Source organism: Eleutherodactylus coqui, chromosome 1 (assembly GCF_035609145.1).
Source record: "Eleutherodactylus coqui strain aEleCoq1 chromosome 1, aEleCoq1.hap1, whole genome shotgun sequence".
Taxonomy (NCBI): domain Eukaryota; kingdom Metazoa; phylum Chordata; class Amphibia; order Anura; family Eleutherodactylidae; genus Eleutherodactylus; species Eleutherodactylus coqui.
Window position 1 is genome coordinate 516,396,886 of NC_089837.1, and position 20,524 is coordinate 516,417,409.

At 43.4% G+C, this 20,524-nt stretch overlaps 1 protein-coding gene across 5 annotated transcripts in view; it reads left to right on the plus strand.

Moving 5' to 3' along the window:
• The window catches only part of LOC136614744 (keratin-associated protein 4-6-like), a 426,222-nt gene that overhangs the window by 122,404 nt on the left and 283,294 nt on the right, over nucleotides 1–20,524 (plus strand). For 3 of the 5 annotated variants that reach the window (XM_066594135.1, XM_066594137.1, XM_066594139.1), the window contains 2 exons: nucleotides 6,142–6,264; nucleotides 16,256–16,378. The exons of 1 other annotated variant lie outside the window; for it this stretch is intronic. In XM_066594135.1, the coding sequence (XP_066450232.1) occupies nucleotides 6,142–6,264; nucleotides 16,256–16,378 (246 nt within the window). The remainder of the gene's footprint in view (nucleotides 1–6,141; nucleotides 6,265–16,255; nucleotides 16,379–20,524) is intronic. One more of the 5 variants, XM_066594138.1, reaches the window with a different exon arrangement.

The window sequence follows — 20,524 nt, forward strand, 5'->3', positions numbered from 1 at the left end:
CAGGCAGCATGTACAGCACAGGCAGGGCAACACTCTCTAAGGCCTTTGACAGCTTTCTGGCTCCCCAGCAAGACTGTGTCACCGCTCCCCAGTCAAGGCTGAGTCGGCGGGAGCACTGTAAAAGGATGGTGAGGGAGTACGTAGACGATCGCACGACCGTCCGCCGTGACGCCTCTGCCCCCCACAACTACTGGGTGTCGAAGCTGGACATGTGGCCTGAACTCGCGCTGTATGCCCTGGAGGTGCTTGCTTGTCCTGCGGCTAGCGTCTTGTCAGAGAGGTTGTTTAGTGCGGCTGGGGGAATCATCACAGATAAGCGTACCCGCCTGTCAATCGAACAAAGCCTGGATTTCACCAGACTTCTCTTCTCCACCAGCGGACAGCAGCGATACCTAAACAATACGTAGGCTGCACCCGCGGATGGAAGCATTGTTCTCTATCACCATCAAAAACGTGGACCTTTTAGCTTCATTAATCTGTGTATAATATTCATCCTCCTCTTCCTCCTGAAACCTGACGTAATCACGCCGAACGGGCAATTTTTCTTAGGCCCACAAGGCTCAGTCATATAATTTTTGTAAACAATTTTTATATGTTTCAATGATCATTAAAGCATTGAAACTTTCACCTGAACCAATTTTTATTTTAACTGGGCTGCCTCCAGGCCTAGTTACAAATTAAGCCACATTAACCAAAGCGATTAATGGGTTTCACCTGCCCTCTTGGTTGGGCATGGGCAATTTTTCTGAGGTACATTAGTACTGTTGGTAAACCAATTTTTTGGGGCCCTCGCCTACAGTGTAATCCAATTAATTTTTTGCCCACCTGCATTAAAGCTGACGTTACATCAGCTGTGCTGGGCACTGCAATGGGATATATTTATGTACCGCCGGTGGGTTCCAGGGAGCCACCCAAGCTGTGGGTCCACAGGGAGTTGTATCTGCATGTGTCTACTTCTAAAGAACCCCAGTCTGACTGGGGCATGCAGTGTGGGCCGAAGCCCACCTGCATTTAACATGACATTACCTCAGCTGTGATGGGCAATGCAATGGGATATATTTATGTACCGCCAGTGGCTTCCTGGCACCCACCAATGCTGTCGGTCCACAGGGAGTTATATCTGTATGTGTCCACTTCTAAAGAACCCCAGTCTGACTGGGGCATGCAGTGTGGGCCGAAGCCCACCTGCATTTAACATGACATTACCTCAGCTGTGATGGGCAATGCAATGGGATATATTTATGTACCGCCGGTGGCTTCCTGGCACCCACCCATGCTGTGGGTCCACAGGGAGTTGTAACTGCATGTGTCCACTTCTAAAGAACCCCAGTGTGACTGGGGCATGCATTGTGGGCCGAAGCCCACCTGCATTTAATCGGACGTTACCTCAGCTGTGATAGGCACTGCAATGGGATACATTTATGTACAGCCGGTGGGTTCCAGGGAGCCACCCATGCTGTGGGTGCACACGGAATTCCCATTGCGGAGTTGTACCTACCTGTGACTATTTATAAAAAAACGCGGTCTGACTGGGGCATGCAGACACCTTGACAGAATGAATAGTGTGTGGCACATAGGTTCCCCATTGCTATGCCCACGTGTGCAGCTCCTGATGGCGATGGCACAGGATTATATTTCTCATTGCTTCTGTACAGCATTTTGGGCTATCGCCCCGCCCCTTTTAAAGAGGGTCGCTACCTAGCCGTGCCAACCCTCTGCAGTGTGTGCCTGCGGTTCCTCCTCATGTGTGGCTATGAGGCCAGCGTGTGGCATGAGTGCAGCTGAAGGCTACGCAGGGACACTTTGGTGTGCGCTGTGGACACTGGGTCGTGCGGGGGGGGGGGGGGGGCAGCATGTAGCCCAGGAGAAGTGGCAGCGGAGTGTCATGCAGGCAGTGATTGTGCTTTGTTGGAGGTAGTGTGGTGCTTAGCTAAGGTATGCATTGCTAATGAGGGCTTTTCAGAAGTAAAAGTTTTTGGGAGGGGGGGGGCACTCTTGCCGCTATTGTGACTTAATAGTGGGACCTGGGAACTTGAGATGCAGCCCAACATGTAGACCCTCGCCTGCCTTATCCGTTGCTGTGTCGTTCCCATCACTTTCTTGAATTGCCCAGATTTTCACAAATGAAAACCTTAGCGAGCATCGGCGATATACAAAAATGCTCGGGTCGCCCATTGACTTCAATGGGGTTCGTTATTCGAAACGAACCCTCGAGCATCGCAATAATTTCGTCCCGAGTAACGAGCACCCGAGCATTTTAGTGCTCGCTCATCTCTAATCACAGGTGATATCCCCACTGACTCTAGTTGTTCACTTTCCCTTTTACTTCATCTGGCCCAGACAGTCATGGCCATTTCTTCCGGTCGTAACTTCTCTCTACAGAATTTGACACAGAGATTTTTGACTCCTCAATTTTCCAGGGAACTAGCTTTGTTTCCAAACGTCTATATAATCTTCCCATCCATAGTGCCCCAGATAGTAGTAATACACTGAGGTGACCAACATAGTAATAGTATCCCATTTTTTGGGTTCTTTCTAGGCCCTATATAGTAATTACCACTTTTTGAGTCCCACAGAAAATAAAAGACCCCCACTCAATACTATTACCCCTAAAAAGACTCTTCACCCAGTAATAATGGCTCTAACAGGTCCCTACCAAGTAATAATGGCACATATAGGCCAGCAATCAGTAGTAATGCTCCATATAGGCACTTTCTCACTAATAATGCCCCATGTAGGCCACCCATTTAGTATTAATTACCCACATAGACACCCACTCAGTATTAACAACTTAGTGTCTGCCCCACTGCCTTTTTACTGCCTAAATGAGCTTTAATCCTAGAGGACATTAAAGCATGAATCCTCTTATGATTAAACCCCTGCAGACTCAGCATGTGACATTTCCATGCTGTCGGTTACTGGAGATGACCTGGAGTAAGGGCGCATTCAGAAGACCGTATATCGGCTGGGTTTTCACGCCCAGCCGATATACTGTGTCCCTCTCTGCAGGGGGAGGAGGCTGGAAGAGTCGGGAGCAGTGCACTGAGCTCCAGCCCCCTCTCTGCCTCCTCTCCACCCCCCTGCACTATTTTCAATGAGGAGAGGCAGGGTGGAGCTAATTTACAGAACTTAGTCCCACCCCCGCCCTGCCTCCTCTCATTGCAAATAGTGCAGAGGGGCGGAAAGGGGGCAGAGAGGGAGCAGGAGCTCAGATCACTGCTCCCGGCTCTTCCAGCCTCCTCCCCCTGCAGAGAGAGACACTGTATATCTGCCGGCGTGAATACCTGGCTGATATACGGTCGTCTGAATGCGCCCTAAGATAGATTACACAAATTGAGGCCCCTAATTATTATTAAAAGATTCCTTTAAAAATATGTATACCCCCCCAAAAAAAAATTGCCTCTGGACGAGTCACTTATGAGAATGTATACCCTCATAATGCGCCAAGTATGGCGTTTAGCTTTGTAAAGTTTGTGAGAGCGCAACAGGGTATACCTATGGTTTTTTTATTCATGAGGGCAGAGACCACCATCTAAATCCCCTTAACTGTCCGGAAAATATTGGCATAAATAGAAAAATCATGTGGGAGCTCCTGGACCCATTTTTAAATAAAGGGTACCATGTTATACTGACAACTATTACACCGGTCTCCCACTGTACAAAGCATTACACAATGCAGATACTGGGACCTGTGGAACTGTGCGCAAAAACAAGGTTGGGTTCAAACAACTCCTGGCATCTAGACGCGTAGAAAGGAGGGCATATTTCGGGATGGCAAAATGCTCTCCACCGTGTACACAGACACCTGCATTGCAGTAAAGGAATGGGGCTGCAATGCAGGAAAGAAAACCCGTCTGTTTCACGGACAACGATAAATTTATGGGGGGCGTAGATCTGTCGGACCAGGTGCTTCAGCAGTATCTCATGCGATGCAAAACCAGAGCATGGTATAAAAGGTAGCGATCTACTTGATATAGATCGATACGTATAATGCGTATGTAGTTTATTAAACATCTTGGGGAACGCTGAGCTTCCTGCAGTTCCAGGAGCAGCTTGTAAAGCACCTTTTATTTGAGACCACAGCACCTCAGGATGCATTATAGTCCAATGAGTTGTGGAGGCTTATTGGGCGCCATTTTCTGTATCCCATCCCTGAAACTGCAGACAAAAAACTACCCCTCAAAAAAGCGTTGGGTTTGTAACAAAGAAGGGAGGAGGAGGGATACCAGATTTGTTTGTCCCATGTATCCATCCAAACCAGGCATCTGTAATTAGCCATGCTTTGAAACCTACTACACAGTCTTACATTATTAATATATAAGGAATGCCGAAAAAAGAGGGCCGAGGGATTCTTTTTAGGGAGTCATATATATTTTTTTTGCATTGGCGCCTGGAATTTATTCAGTTGTGCCCTGGAATCTAATGGGTGGTCCCTCCATTGTAGGCCTAGCTATGTGTCCTGTGTGCAGATTGGAGCTACAATGGGTATGCTTCTGAACACGTAACCAACAGAGGTATCCATTTTGGGATGCAAGTCAATTCATATGTGTGCTGTACAAAAAAATGTTTTATTAAAATGAAATGATTGGCAAAAAAAATGAAACTTGCAATAAAAAAAAACCGTGGCTTCAAAATATACAGAAAACCACTAGATATATTTGTTAGGGGTCTAGTTTTCAAAATGGAGTCATTTGTGGCGTTCTCTATTGTTTTGGCTACTCAAGGGCTCTACAAGTGGGCAATGGGGCCCAAAAAGCCTTCAAGCAAAATGTCTGTTCTGAAAGCCACCGACTACTCCTTTCATTTTGGGCCACGTTGTCCAGATTACTATCACAATGGGTATATCTCTGAAAAGAGGACAAAGAGGGGGATCCATTTCCATGTGAACTATAGAAAAATAGATCTTTAAAATGACATATTTGCAAAAATATGAAATTTTATTTTTTCTGCACTAAATTGCATTAACTTCTATAAAAAAAAAAACCTGTAGGGTCAAAATACTCAAGACACCCCTCAGTGAATATATTAATGGGGCTTATTTTTTAAAATGGTGTCATTTGTGAGGGTATCTATCATTCTGACACCTATGAGCCTTTGCAATCTTGGCTTGATGTAGGAAAACAAAATGTTACTCAAAATGTTGAAAAGTAATGTTAAATTTGTATGTCACCTAAATGGTTAAAAAACCAAAAGTTTTTCAAATGTGTGTTCAGAATAAAGTAAACAGATGGAAATATATATCTTATCAAAAATTTGTATAGTATGTTTGCACATATTTCAGATATTTCAGTTGAAAATGTGAAAAAATGATAACTTTTTCAAAATTTTCCCAATATCGGCACTTTTAATAAATATTGATCTATTTTTACAATCTAAATGAAGTACAATATGTGGCAAAAAAACAATGTCAAAATCACTTGGATACGCAAAGCCTTAATGGAGTTATGCTATGTTAAATGACACGTGTCAGATTTCCAAAATTCGGCTCCGTCACTAAGGGGTTAATGGCCTCTAAGACCCCCACTCGGTAATATCTCTCACAGGCCCCTATATAAGCTCCCATTCCGTAATAATTCCCCTCATAGGCCCTCATTCAGCAGTAATGCCTCGTATAGGCCACACTAAGGAATAATCCCGCAAATAATTCCCAGCCCCTCCACTCAGTAGCAGTGCGCCACATTGGCCTCTCCCTGACACTCAGTAGCAGTTTCCTTCCTAAGCCCCACACTCTGCAGTTTTGTCCGTCATAGGTCTCAGCTCCGACTCAGTAGCAATTGCTCTTATAGGCCCAAGCCCCCATTTCATAATAGTGAACCTTAGAAGAACTCAAAAAAAAAGGGAAAACAGTTATACTCACCTCTGTCGCTCCTGCCAAGCTCTGCAGTCCCGGACTGCCTGCCATACATCCGCCGCCCGGGCTGAAGGATATTTCTATGGAGCTCCTTCCTAGAGACTTCATTGACATATAGCAGATTTGACACCTCTCATGGAAATTTGGAAGGTTTACGCTTTTCTGGGGTGTTCATGGACATTATGGAAGAGTTGACAAGCATGTAATAATCTCCACTAGGTCATGTGACATAAATGTGAAACATTCTGAACAAATTCACTAAACATTTATTTTGTCTGTTTTACATTTAGAATGAATCAAATCGATGTTTTTACAGTCACCAGTGTCATAGCGGGTGTTGCTTCCCTATCGGCACAGCAAAAGAGTCAACATGTGTACATAAAAATCCAGAATCTCGGAAATGTTTGGGTCCGGTGAGTACCTGTAACCAGCTGTTGTCCTGGTTTCTCATCCATGAACACATTATAAGGTGACGTTTACACGGGTTTTAAGTTGTCAGATACATATTGGATTTTTCTTTTTTTTTTTAAATCAATTTTTATTCGAATTTTCATTATATTTTTCAAACATACATTGCATAAAGCAAGGCAAAAACTGCTTTTTTTTCTTATTACTTTGAATATATTTTGTCTAACACTTGCGAAGACAGGGAGAAAAAGGATATAAACTGAGGATATAACGCTAACTTCGCATGAGATAGAAATAGAGAAACAATCTAGACTTAACTGCAGGGTTGCAGTATTCATCAAGTAAGGGATATGTAAGCTGGTTGGGGGGGGTGGAGGGGAGGGGGGACGTTGGAATGAGACTGGACAAGAGACAAGACAGGAGACAGGAGACAAGATGGGGGATACGTATGGACTATGAGGGTAGCGGTGTGATAGACCGCATTTCCTGTAGTTGCTCTTCTCCTCTCTGTCTAAATCCTGTTGCTCCGACAGCCTCGCTAGCTCCACCTCCGTATCAACGCCCGGGGTCTCCTTCATCCCGACAGATGTGCCTCTCGACTAAGGGGAGACAGGTCAGGTTTCTACGATCCACCGCCCTGCACTAATGGGTCTTAGTGTCCCCTCCTTGCCTCTCTCCATGGGTGCCATGTGAGAATGAAGTCCTTGTGTGTGCCTTTTGCCCAGCTTGTTAACTCTTCAAGATTACATATCAAATCCATCTTTTCTCTCCATTGCGTGAGAGATGGTGGTTTTTGTTGTAGCCAGTTTAAGGGGATCAGGGCCTTAGCTGCATCTATCGCGAAGGCTATCAATTTATTTCTACAGGGATGAAAATTTGTGGAAGGTTTCCATAGGAAGATCATTTCTGGTGTGATTACCAGGTTGGGGGAATGGACTCTCAGGTCTCCCTCCACCTCCTTCCAGAAGGGAGAAATCAGCCCGCACTCCCACCAGATGTGCAAGAAGGAACCCACTTCCGCGTCACACCTCCAGCATCTGTCGTGGGCGGCTAATTTGTAGGCCTTTAGCCATTGGGGGGTTTTGTACCACCTTACCAGCAGTTTAAAGTGACTTTCTTGCATCAGGACACACATGGACAAGCCGTATGCCAATTTTAGTATTAGTTTAGAGTCCTCTGAAGATAGGGTTATTTTTAGTTCTTTTTCCCATGATAACAGGAAGGCAGGCTTTGCGAATAACAGTGGTGCTATGAAATTTCTTCTAGTATAGGAGATTTTCCTAGTGTTGGCTCTATCTTTCTCTAAAGCTGTTTCGAAGCTCGTCCTTGGTCTGGTGGAACTAAATTTAGTTAAGAATTTCCCAATTACTTCTCTCATATGTGCTAGCTGCAAGAATGAGGGGTTACTGATAGTGTTAGGGGCCAGTGATTTGATAATTTCCTCGGGTGTCTTATGCGCCAGGTCCTGAACATCTCCTATTTTGGTACCCTGGAATTGCGTCCAGACACTCAGTGATCCCGGATCCGGTGGGATCTCCAATAGTCTGTTCATACTGCGAATAGGAATCAGTGGGGATGGGGTAGGGGCCAGCTTGTCTTTAAGTTTGTCCCAGATCTCACATGGGCCTCTGAGAAGAGTGTTGAAATCCCTTGCTCTGTAGAGGCTTCTTTTTGGGAACCAGAGGTCCTCCACTAGGTAATTCCCGTGTGAGGCCCTAGCCAGTTCCTGCAATACTGGATCCCTCGACGGTTGTGTTAAATCCGTCCAGTAATTGAGTTGGATGGCTTGGTAGTATTCCTGGATACATGGCAGATCCATCCCCCCCTCCGCCCTCCTCTTGGTCATTAAGTTGTATGCTAACCTAGGTCTCTTTTGTTTCCACACAAAGCTCGTACATATCACCCTGATAGCTTTGAAGAATGAGAGCGGGAGATGTATGGGGATCATGCGTAGTTTATATATTATTATAGGAAGGACGTAGGACTTCAGAATGTTCTTGCGACCGAACCATGAGAGGGTAGGTAAGTCATACTTTTGTAGCAAAGCTTTAATTTGGGCTAATAGTGGGTGGAAATTGTGTGCGTACAGTTCTTCAGTTCTTTTTGAGAGTTTTATTCCCAAGTAGTCTGTCACCGTCTCGGACCAGGCGAAGGGAGATTTTGCTCTCAAGGGGCCACACTTCTTTTCTGGGATTGAAATATTGAGTATTGTGGACTTGGTGAAGTTGATTTTAAAGTTTGACAACCTGCCAAAGTCGCTTAAGATAGAAACCAGTCTGGGTAGGCTCTTATCTGGTTTCGTGATAACAAACATAATGTCGTCCGCAAATGCCGCGGCCGACAAGGTATGTGAAGAAAGTTTTAGGCCCTCCATGACCGTGTCCTGTCTTACCCACTGTAACAGGGGTTCTAGTGAGAGAATAAATAGTATAGGGGACAAGGGGCAACCTTGGCGGGTCCCGTTCTTGATCTCAAAAGTTGATGACAGTGCTTCATTTATTTTGAGTCTGGCATGTGGATTTGAGTAAAGGGTGAATATTGCCGAAATAAAAGGGCGAGGAAGGTTATATCGCAGCAGGGCTCTCTCCATAAAAGTCCAGCCTACCCTGTCGAAAGCCTTCTCCGCATCAGTGCTTACAAAGGCTACAGGGATTTTGCTGGAGTGAGCGTATTTGATGGCGTGGAGAAGTCTCAGGCAATTACCCCTTCCCTCTCTCCCACGCACAAATCCTGCCTGCTCTGAATTAATTAATGTGGGGATGAATTCTCCTAATCTTTTAGCTAATAGTTTGGCCCAAATCTTTGTGTCCAGATTGATTAGTGAAATCGGTCTATAACTACTACACTGCGTCGGGTCTTTACCTTCCTTCAGGATGAGGGTTATGTGTGCCTCTTGAGCCTGCCTGGGGAGATCTGCCCCTTTAAGAAGTGCATTTAGCGTCTCGGTGAGCTTAGGGATCAGTTGCGATTTGAATGTCTTGTAGTAGGTAATTGTTAGACCATCTGGGCCTGGGCTTTTGCCCTGTGGGAAGGAGTTAAGTACCTGTTCCACCTCTCTTTCTGTGATTGTAGACAGTAGAGAGAGCGCATCTGTTTCGCTCAGCTCCGGCAGTTTAAGTGACCTCAGGAAGGCATCTTGTTGGTGGATTGAGCATTCCCCTTCCTTTAGGTTGTATAGTTTTGAATAGAAGAGTTGAAACTCCTTCGCTATGTCTACAGTGGCGGAAGCCAGAGAGCCAGATTGCGTTTTTATGGTGAGGATTGCATTTCTTTTCTTAGTCTTTTTTAGGATATGAGTCATAAGCTTACTCCCCCTATTGCCATGAGCATAGAAGGTCTGTTTTAGGTGCATATGTTTTTTGTTAAACTTGTCTGCTAGATGGCATTTCAGCCGATGTCTAAGGGCCGTTAGTTCATCTAGGTTTTTTTTGGACTGCGAGTGTTTTGTAACTTGCTCCAGTTTCGCTATTTGGGTTAACAAGCTATCTACTTCTTTTTTATGCTGTTTTTTCGTCTTTGCACCCAAAGCTATTAAGAGGCCTCTGACAAAGGCCTTGTGTGCCTCCCATACTATTGGTAGTTCTATGTTTCCTTCAGAGTTGAATTTGAAATATTCTTCTAATAGCTCACTTATTTTAGCTTTCTCCTCTGGGGAGTCTAAGAGGGAGTCGTTTAACCGCCAACGCCATTCGCCAGGGACAAACTGCGGTAGGTTGATATCAATGTGAATGGGGGCATGATCCGAGACGGTGATTGGGTCAATATTCGCTTTACTTAGGTGGGTGAGTAGATTTGCAGAGATGAGGAAGTAGTCTAGTCTTTGAAATGAATGATGTACCTGGGAGAACATATTGGATTTTTCTGACATGAATCTGTCCGTTTAATCCTTGGTAGAATATTGCAGCTACGGTTTGGCACATACACACTTGGATTTGGCACCTGTCAGTGGGGTATATACCCTTATAGCCATCACATGTGGTTTCCACGTGATTGTAATTCTTTTTGCTGCAATGTGGATTTGAAGATCTGCATGTAGAAAGATGTATGCTATATGACCTACAGCAGGGATCTGTGAGCCATTCCATAGAATGCTGAAATAGTGTCAATTTGGCTGCAGAATATGTGTCCAACCCCGAGGCAACATACCCCATGAGAACAAAATCTTAGAGCCCTCTGTCCGTATCAAGACATTTCTGACTATTTGCATTTCCCATACAATAACAATCATGGATCATCTTACTTTATCACCCTACATAGATAGGGCTTGTATAACCTTGCATTATTTAATGTGGTTAGAGTATTGATTATAGGTATGTATACCTCTGTTAGTAAATTTATTTTGCATGCTGTTTCCATTTTCGATTTCTGCTTTTATTGTATGTTGCAGCCGTGGTTTAACGTGCACCTATATATTTTGGGATATATTTCTATTGGGTAGTGCTGACCTATTTTATCCTTTTTTTTTTACCATAATGGTAATATCAAATTACTGTTTTTTTAGTTTTGTACAAATTTAAAATGATATATATATATATATATATATATATATATTTTTTTTTTTTTTTTTTTTTACCAACCACTATCTTTGTTGCCATTTACTGACACCCAAAAGTTTATTTTAATTTCCATTGATAACACTGTGTCTGTTTTTTGTTGGGCAAGTTATACTTATACTTTCTATGGTTAATATGTTGGGGTACGTACGACTTTTTGACTGCTTTTAATTCGATTTTCTTCTTACAGATAAGCTGGACACGAAAAAGAACAATTCTAATTTGACCAACAAAAAACTAGACACAGTTTCATCAATGGAACTTAAAATAAAGTTTTGGGTGTCAGTAAATGGCAACAAAGATAGTGGTTGGTAAACAAAAAAAAAACACAAAAAAATGTATCATTTTAAATTAGTACAAAATTAAAAACAGTATAAGTTTGATATTACCATTATTGTAAAAAAAAAAAGGATAAAATAGGTCAGCACTACCCAATAGAAATATATCCCAATAGAAATATATAGGTGCACGTTAAACCACGGCTGCAACATACAATAAAAGCAGAAATCAAAAATGGAAACAGCACGCAAAATAAATTTACTTTCAGAAGTACACGTACCTATAATCAATACTCTAACCACATTAAATAATGCAAGGTACTTGGTATATAATTTGATCAAATTACATTGACATATCTACCAACATCCAGGTGACCAAGCTTTCAGATGGGTCCTAACGCTAATACCAGGTGATATTGTCTGCTGCAACTATGCCAAGAGAGGAGCATTCTGAGAGGTAGGTACCCAACTTTCCCAGGTTGAGATTAGACCACTTGGTATTAGCGTTAGGACTAGAGATGAGCGAGCATATTCGTCCGAGCTTGATGCTCATTCGAGTATTAGGGTGCTCGAGATGCTCGTTACTCGAGACGAGCACCACGCGGTACTCGTCTCGATTAAGCGAGCACTGACCATTGAATTCAATGGAGTCGACAATACAGCCGGCTCCATTGAAAGCAATGGGCTGCCGGTGATCTCAGGATGAATTTTCGGGAAGAGCTTAAAAATATAAGCCCTTACCTGAAAATCATCCTAAAATGTGTAAAAATAAAAAAAAATAAAAAATGTCAGCATAAAGATCATTCTGCTCTGCCACAGCCGTAACAGCTGTGGCAGAGAAGAACGATATTAGCCCATTGAATTCAATGGAGCTGGCAATACAGCCGGCTCCATTGAAAGCAATGGGCTGCCGGCAAGCGCGGGATGAATTTTCGGGAAGGGCTTAAAAATATAAGCCCTTACCTGAAAATCATCCTAAAATGTGTAAAAAAAAATAAAAAATGTATACTCACCTTTCTGCTGCAGCCGGAGTTCAGCTCTCACTCACACCTATTCATGAATTCATGAATGGGTGAGTGCTGCCTCTGATTGGCTCAGCGCAGGGACCAATCAGGGGCAGCTTTCAGCTGTCAATCAGGGGCAGCACTCACCCATTCATGAATTCATGAATGGGTGTGAGTGAGAGCTGCCTCTGATTGGTGAGGCTGTGACCAATCAGAGGCAGCTCATTCAGCAGGCGGGGATTTTAAATCCCCGGTTGCAGAATACTACACAGAGCAGTTAAGGAGAACTGCTGGCCAGACGCGGCTGAACTCCGGCTTCAGCGGAAAGGTGAGTATAATTTTTATTTTTATTTTTACACATTTTAGGATGATTTTCAGGTAAGGGCTTATATTTTTAAGCCCTTCCCGAAAATTCATCCTGAGATCGCCGGCAGCCCATTGCTTTCAATGGAGCCGGCTGTATTGCCGGCTCCATTGAATTCAATGGTCAGTGCTCGTTTAATCGAGACGAGTACCGTGTGATGCTCGTCTCGAGTAGCGAGCATCTCGAGCACCCTAATACTCGAACGAGCATCAAGCTCGGACGAGTATGCTCGCTCATCTTTATTCCTTACTTGTGTGGAACCAGTGTCATAAGTTCCAATAATTCTAGCTTATTGATCTGATGAACGTATTCTAGGCTGTAAAAGATGAGTTCTGTTTTGTGCGGAAACAAAGGAATATGCTTGATTAATAATGTCCTCTGGATAGTTTCTATTTTTGAAACGTCTGTGTCGTTTTTTACTTTCTGTCTCAAAAGTCTGGTCATCTGAACAGTTACGCCGAAGACGAAGAAACTGGCTTTTTGGAATACCTCGTTTAACCCCTTATATATTTAACCCCTTCCCAAAAATTCATCCCACGCTCGCCGGCAGCCCATTGCTTTCAATGGAGCTGGCTGTATTGCCGGCTCCATTGAATTCAATGGGCTAACATCGTTCTTCTCTGCCACAGCTGTTACAGCTGTGGCAGAGGAGAACGATCTTTATGCTGACAGTGCGGGGGGGGGGGCACTCTTGCCGCTATCGTGGCTTAATAGTGGGACCTGGGAACTTGAGATGCAGCCCAACACGTAGCCCCTCGCCTGCCCTATCCGTTTCTGTGTCGTTCCCATCACTTTCGTGAATTTCCCAGATTTTCACAAATGAAAACCTTAGCGAGCATCGGCGATATACAAAAATGCTCGAGTCGCCCATTGACTTTAATGGGGTTCGTTACTCGAAACGAACCCTTGAGCATCGCGGGAAGTTCGACTCGAGTAACGAGCACCCGAGCATTTTGGTGCTCGCTCATCTCTAGTTAGGACCCATCTGAAAGCTTGGTCACCTGGATGTTGGTAGATGTGTCAATGTAATTTGATCAAATTATATACAGGTGCTCCCCGACTTGCGAACAGGTTCCGTTCCGGGAGCCCGTTCGCAAGTCCGTTTTGTTCGCAAGTCGAACAAATGGTAGTATGGAGGGGATCGCGGGTGGATCCCACTCCATACAACGTCGGGAGCAGGCTGTTCTTACAGCGGGCACCCGGCGGCAGCAGTTCCGACGTGCCACGCCGCTTGTCAGAACTGTTAACACTTTAAATACCGCTCTGACAGCGGTATTTAAAGTGTTAACAGTTCTGACGAGCGGCGCGGCTCGTCAGAACTGCTGCCGCCGGGTGCCCGCTGTAAGAAACAGCCGGCACCCGACGTTCAGGGGGCCCGTACAGCGTCCCATGATGAGATCGTGGGACGCTGTGTGGTTGCTAGGCAGCCGGGGACTCCTGAAAGGCCCCAGGGCTGCCTATGCAGAGTGCCTATCAAGCGCACGGCTTGCTAGGCGCTCTGCATAGACAGCCCTGGGGCCTTTCAGAAGGCCCCCGGCTGCCCAGCAACCGCGATGTGACCGGACAGGCTTCTATCAGGCTTGATAGAAGCTTGTCCGGTCCCTGCACAGCATGATGTAATGCCATAGCATTACATCATACTGTGCTGTACAGATAGTTCGTATCTAGCGAAATTCGTAACTCGAATGTTCGCAAGTCGGGGACTATCTGTACCAAGAACCTTGCATTATTTAATGTGGTTAGAGTATTGATTATAGGTATGTATACCTCTGTTAGTAAATTTATTTTGTGTTTTGTCGCCATTTTTGGTTTCAGCTTCTATTATCATTATTTTAGTGACCAACAGAATAAAAGTTATCTTTTACTACAATATGAATGTCGTAAGAACAAAACCTCCCCAAAAATGCTGGAATTATTTTTTTTTTTACATATATTTCTCTGCACTAAGAAGTTTTCAATGCATTACATGATTCATTAACCCCTTAGTGACCAAGCCTGTTTGCTCCCTAATGACCAAATTTTGAAAATCTTACATGTGTCACTTAAACATTGAATTAATCTGTTAAGGTTTTGTATGTCCAAGTGATTCTGACAGTCTTTTTTGCCACATACTGTATTCCATTTAGGGGGTAAAAATAGACCAATAGAACTTGTGTATAATTATTAAAAGCTATAAAATTAGAAAAATTTTGAAAAAAAAAGTTACATTTTTTCACATTTTTAATTGCAATATCTGAAATATATGCAAACATACTGTACAATTTTTGGATGAGATATGTATTTCCATCTGTCTACTCTATTCTTGAAAAACTTTCGTTTTGTAATGGTTTAGAACAGGGGTCCCCAACTGCAGTCCTCAGGGACCACCAACAGGTCATGTTTCCGGACATCCTATGGTAAGAACTAGAGATGAACGAGTATACTCGCTAAAGGCAATTGCTTGAGCGAGCATTGCCTTTAGCGAGTACCTGCCCGCTCGAGACTGAAGGTTCGGGTGCCGGCGGCGGGCAGGGAGCTGCGGGGGAGAGTGGGGAGGAACGGAGGGGAGATCTCTCTCCCTCTCTCCCCCCCCCCCCCCGCTCCCTCCTGCTGACTGTCGCTACTCACCGCTCCCCCGCGCCGGCCCCCGAACCTTCAGTCTCGAGCGGGCAGGTACTCGCTAAAGGCAATGCACGCTCGAACAATTGCCTTTAGCGAGTATACTCGCTCACCTCTAGTAAGAACACACGTGGCAATTTCTGAGACACCGACAATAATTACATCACCTGTGCAATATTGAAGAAATCCTGAAAACATGACCTGTTGGTGGTCCCTGAGGACTGGGGTTGGGAAACACTGGTTTAGAAGATACACACATTTAACATTAATTATTAACAATTTGGGGAACATTTTGTTTTCCTGCACCAAGCCAAGATTGCCAAGGCTCATGGGTGTCAGGATGATAGATACCTCTACAAATGACCCCATTTTAAAAACTACACCCCTTAATGTATTCATTGAAAGTTGTCAAGAGTAGTTTGACTCCACAGTTTCTTTTTAGGTATGTAATTTAGGGGAGAAAAAATAAAATGTCATATTTTTGAAAATGTCATTTTAAAGACATTTTTTTTTCTATAGTGCACATGAAAATGGGGATTTGCACTCGAAAATGGATACCCCTGTTTGTCCTGTGTTCAGAAACATACCCATTGTGGCCCTAGTATGATGGCTGCACGCATAATGGTGTCCAAACTGAAAGGAACAGCCAGTGGCTTTCAAAACAGACATTTTGCTTGAAGGAGTTTTAGACCCCATTCCCCATTTCTAGAGCCTTTAAATGGCCAAAACAACAGAACCCCCACAAATTACCGAATTTTAATAACTAGACCCCTTAACAAATTCATCCAGGAGTGTAATGCGTATTTTGACCCCAGTTTTTGAATGAATTTAAGCAAACCAGGAGGAAAGATAGGACATGTTAGTGCTATGACCGTGGTGCGTACAAAGATAGGACCTATCCTATCTTTGCTGCTTGGTTTCCATATGCTCCTATGGTAGCATTGAAAGCACACAGCTCGCCCACGGCTATACAGCGCTAAAATAGTGACTGACTGAAGGGGGCATAATAAGCAGTGACAGCGCTGGGATGAGTGCTTCAGCTGCTTCATTCTAGCAGATCAGTGAGTTCTCAGCATCCGCAGCCCCAGCCATAAAAGATTTCACTTGACATGTCAAATGTTTTTAGAGAGCTCACTTCTTTATGATACATAAATGTGAAATCTTCTAAATGAATCATTTTTCTTCTGTTTTACATTTAGAACAATAACGATTTATGTTTCGCTAGTGAAAACTGTTATAGCGGGTGTTGCTACAATATCAACAGTCCTTGGATATTTGCTATATGTGGACCAAAAGTAAAAACTCAGAAATGTTTTGGTTCGGTGAGTACCTGTTATCAGCTGTTCTATTACTCTTTCCTACATACAGTATAAGGCCTCATTCACAAGGGCTTTAAAGTGTCAGATTCCACTTTGTTTTTTCTAACATGGATTTGACAGCTTTATACACTGGCACAAACAGCAAAATTACACCCCCTCCTCGAAAACCAGACTACTGATGACAAAGAAAAGAAATAGAAACACTGACTTATAACTAGGCAGTTAGGTCCTTCGTGCTTCTTCTGCCACTCTTGTAGATATCCTCTTGGTGGCCTATGTTCTAGCTGTGGCTAATGCTTTGGCTTGGCACGTGGGTCACAGACTGGATCTATCATACATGACACACGCCTGTAAAAAGTTTGTTTAGTAGTTCAGAACAGAAACAGCAAATGTCCTAAAATACAAGTGGTCACCGCTGAGTGTTAATGAGAGCAAGTACTGCACATCATCGCTGCCAACCTGTAATCAAAGTCTGATGGGCGGCCACCAGGGCATCGGCACTGAATCATAAGGACATTTTCAGCTTTGCTTTGTTCTTTCTTATTTTAACTTGTAGTCAGGTAGGAACTTTTCAAATGTTGATCCATGGAGTATTTTTACTGCCATTTAGTCCAAAAAAAATTTTTGGCCCCCAAAATGGGATAAATTGGCCTCTGCCTCATTCGAGATTTTTTTTTGCCTTCCTCTAGATCAACAAGGGTGTGAATAGGGCGAGGGTGGGGGTGGTAACAGACTGAACTTGATGTGCATTAGTATTTTTCCAGCTTATCATACTACGTTACTAACTATTGAAAACCCTTTTAATAGAAATTCACTGCCTTTTTAGTGTTTTTTAAAACTTGTGGTGTAACGGTTAATGGCCATATCCCTGGTTGTCTAAAAGGCAGAAGAGCTTTTTGTCTATAGTAGAGAAAGGGTTAATCACCATATTCCTGGTGGTTGCAGGCAGTGGAGGACACATCACTGGCGATCTAAGGCAGATAGAGGGTTAATAAGCAGAAAAACTTGTGGTCTAGAGAAAGGGTTAATGAGCACGGTATTTAGGATAGGAAATGAATAAATAATGAAAGAACTACAACTCCTAGCGTGCCCAGGTTATTGCTATTTAGCCTCAGAAAATATTACAAGGCCAGGGGTATAACATGAGAGAACTATAACTCCCAGCATGTCGCTCTTAATTCTCAACCTATAGAAAAACCATTATATGCATAATTGACACACTTTCTCCTCCATATAAGGCCTAATTCACATGGGCTACAAAATTCCATGACTTTGTACACTAAAAGAAGCATGTATGTGAAGCTCATGCTTTCCTATGGGTTCTTTCAGGCTACAAAGCATCGCTCATGTGAAAGAAACCATTGGAAACCATAAGCATCACATGTGTGCGTTTTTGTAGCAATAAAGAATTGTGCTATGGTGTAGCCCGTGTGAATAAGGCCTAAAACTTCGTCCCCATTGTATCACATGATGGCGATGTCATCACTGTTCCTTTAGTCAACAATATTCCTCTACACTGAATGGGACATTTAATATTCATCCTGGGCTGGTGGGACAGCCTCCAAAATCCAGGACTATCCCACGGGATCCAAAATGGTTGAGAGATATGTGTTGATTATTATAAAGATCTGCTCCTCTATATAAACCTCTGTTCCCCATGTGTCACATGATGGTGATTTCATCATCACAGTTTTCTCAGTCAGTAATTTTTCTCTCCAATGAATGGGACATATCTTTTGTTTGATATTCTTCTGTTGGTGACAGTTCCTCCATTAGAACAATTGTAGAAACATATTTTGAGGAAAAAAAATTAGAGATGAGCGAGCACCAAAATGCTCGGCTGTTCGTTGCTCGAGTCGAGCTTTTTGGAATGCTTGAGAGCTCACTTTGAGTAATGAACCTCATTGAAGTCAATGGGAGACTCGAGCATTTTTCAAGGTGAGGGTGTATGAATCACCTGAAAACATCAGAAAGTGATGGAAACACCACAGAAATGGATAGGGAACAGCAGGGGCAGCATGCATGGGTGCATCTGAGGCTCCCAGGTCCCACTATTAAGCCAAATTGTGGGCAAGAGCCTGGCAGTCACCCCCTTAACAATTTACTTGGGACGGACCATAAGCAGCAAGGTACATGCACTGGCACATCTTAGCTAAGCACCACACTAGGTGCAATGAATGCCAATTACCGCCTGCGGGTGACACATCTGCCTTTTCTCCTGTGTTAGATGCTGGCATTGCAATCCAATCCCCCCCAGGACGCAGGCACGAGTCTGCGTCCACGGCGTACTTAAATTTTTTCTCATGCCACACGATCGCTTGATAGCCACACCACCCTCATGTCTATTTATAAGTGCGTATTGGATGAGGAGGAACAGGAGACACAGACTGCAGAGGGTTGGCAGGGCCAGGCAGCGACCCTCTTTGAAATTGTGGGCCATATCCCACTATGCTGATGAGAATTGATGATAAATTAACATACGATCAGAATTCCAATCCCGTGCCACCTCCGTGACAATATTGTCTGTAGCCACAAACGTGGGCATAAAGGGAACTCAGATGCCAGTACTTCTACCCATCACCACAATTCAGCAACGCATTCTAAAACCAAAGATTGGTTTGAAGCAGGAGGTGTCGCAAAAGTAGCGAGTGGCCAAAGCTGGACAATTCATTCTATCTAGGTGGCAGATTGCTGGACACTGCGCTTGGATACTGTTAAGAAAATTGTAGATCAATGTATCAGTTAATTATTCTATATTGCATTGTAGATTAGGAATATATAGCATAAGTAGTGAAGGGGTTAAAAAGCAACCCTTCTATAGGCCTCTAATCTCTTCTGAGGTAGACAGATAAGACAGTCTGCTAGACCACCCATGTGTATAAGTTTATAGATGGTGTACACAGGAAACGGGACAGACTGCCTCCCTAGCATTCCTTTTCTCTGAATTCATAACGGTCTTATTGTATGTAATAGATACACTTAAGGAGGTGTAACTTATGTTAATCATTTTTTGTTTTAGCCTATCATGTATTATTAATCTTGGAGGTGTATATACTTTTGCTGTGATGTCATTTATAGTATAAGAATCAAATACGCCTTAGAATAAATTAGAAATCATCTGATATAGCTCAGGCTAGTGGGATGTGTTTCTCCTGGGCCCAGACTTCTGCACGGGATCTGGGACCGTCTTCTCCTTGATAAACACATAAATTCTCCTTACATTTTTGGTCCTTCGAGCCGGAATCACTCACTGCAGAGGGAGAGGACAGCCTGGCTGTGAAAAGGTGGGTCTGAAGTACTCTCCGATCATTAAAAGACCTCCGTCTTGCTTAGACGTAATTAGAGGCCAGTCGGGCATCCTGTCTGAAACAGTGACGTTTTTCCGAACTAGCCTGAGAATTTAGAAGCCTCCCAGATAACGTGTAGTAAGTATAACAATGGTTAAACTTCTCTTCTCTCTTCTCTCTTCTTCTGTATACTTTAGTGTTAGTAGAATTTACAACGTGTATTGTAAATGAGAGGCAATCATAGACGAAGGGACAATAGCAGTAGTCTATGTGAAATGTGTAAGGTAAATGAGAATTCTAGACGAATGGGTTGCCAAAGGGGCAATAGCAGTAGTCTATGTGAGACCATAGCCATTGTGAGAAGGCTACAGGAAAGAATTAACTCCGTGCGACACGTAAAAAGTGGTTAGATGACGTCATGGGACACAGGGGTGTCCAGGAACTTTACTCCTTATCTTTCTATTACTTTCTCTTTGATATTGTGTTATAGAGTAACTAAGAATATGAAGAGGGCGGCCGCCTACTAACATAATGTACTATTTGTATTGCTGTCTTATATTGCATGAAGCGAATGTGTGATTGATTGAGATGAGTGGAATAAATAAATAAATTAAAAGTCCTAGTTGTAAAGAATTATGTGATAAAATATGGACAAAATCAGCTAAAAGATCAGCAGAAATACGGATTATCCGCTGCTGAAGTCTGGTTAAAAGAAGCCCCAAACTGTCACGCCCATATAAAAATAGACCCCCGACAGTTTGATGAACAATTCAAAGGGTTAATGGGGAGTTCCAATTGAATGAAAAATAGAGAGAGCAGATAGAATAATTCTATGGCCAGATTGGAGTTCTGTAGAAGGAAA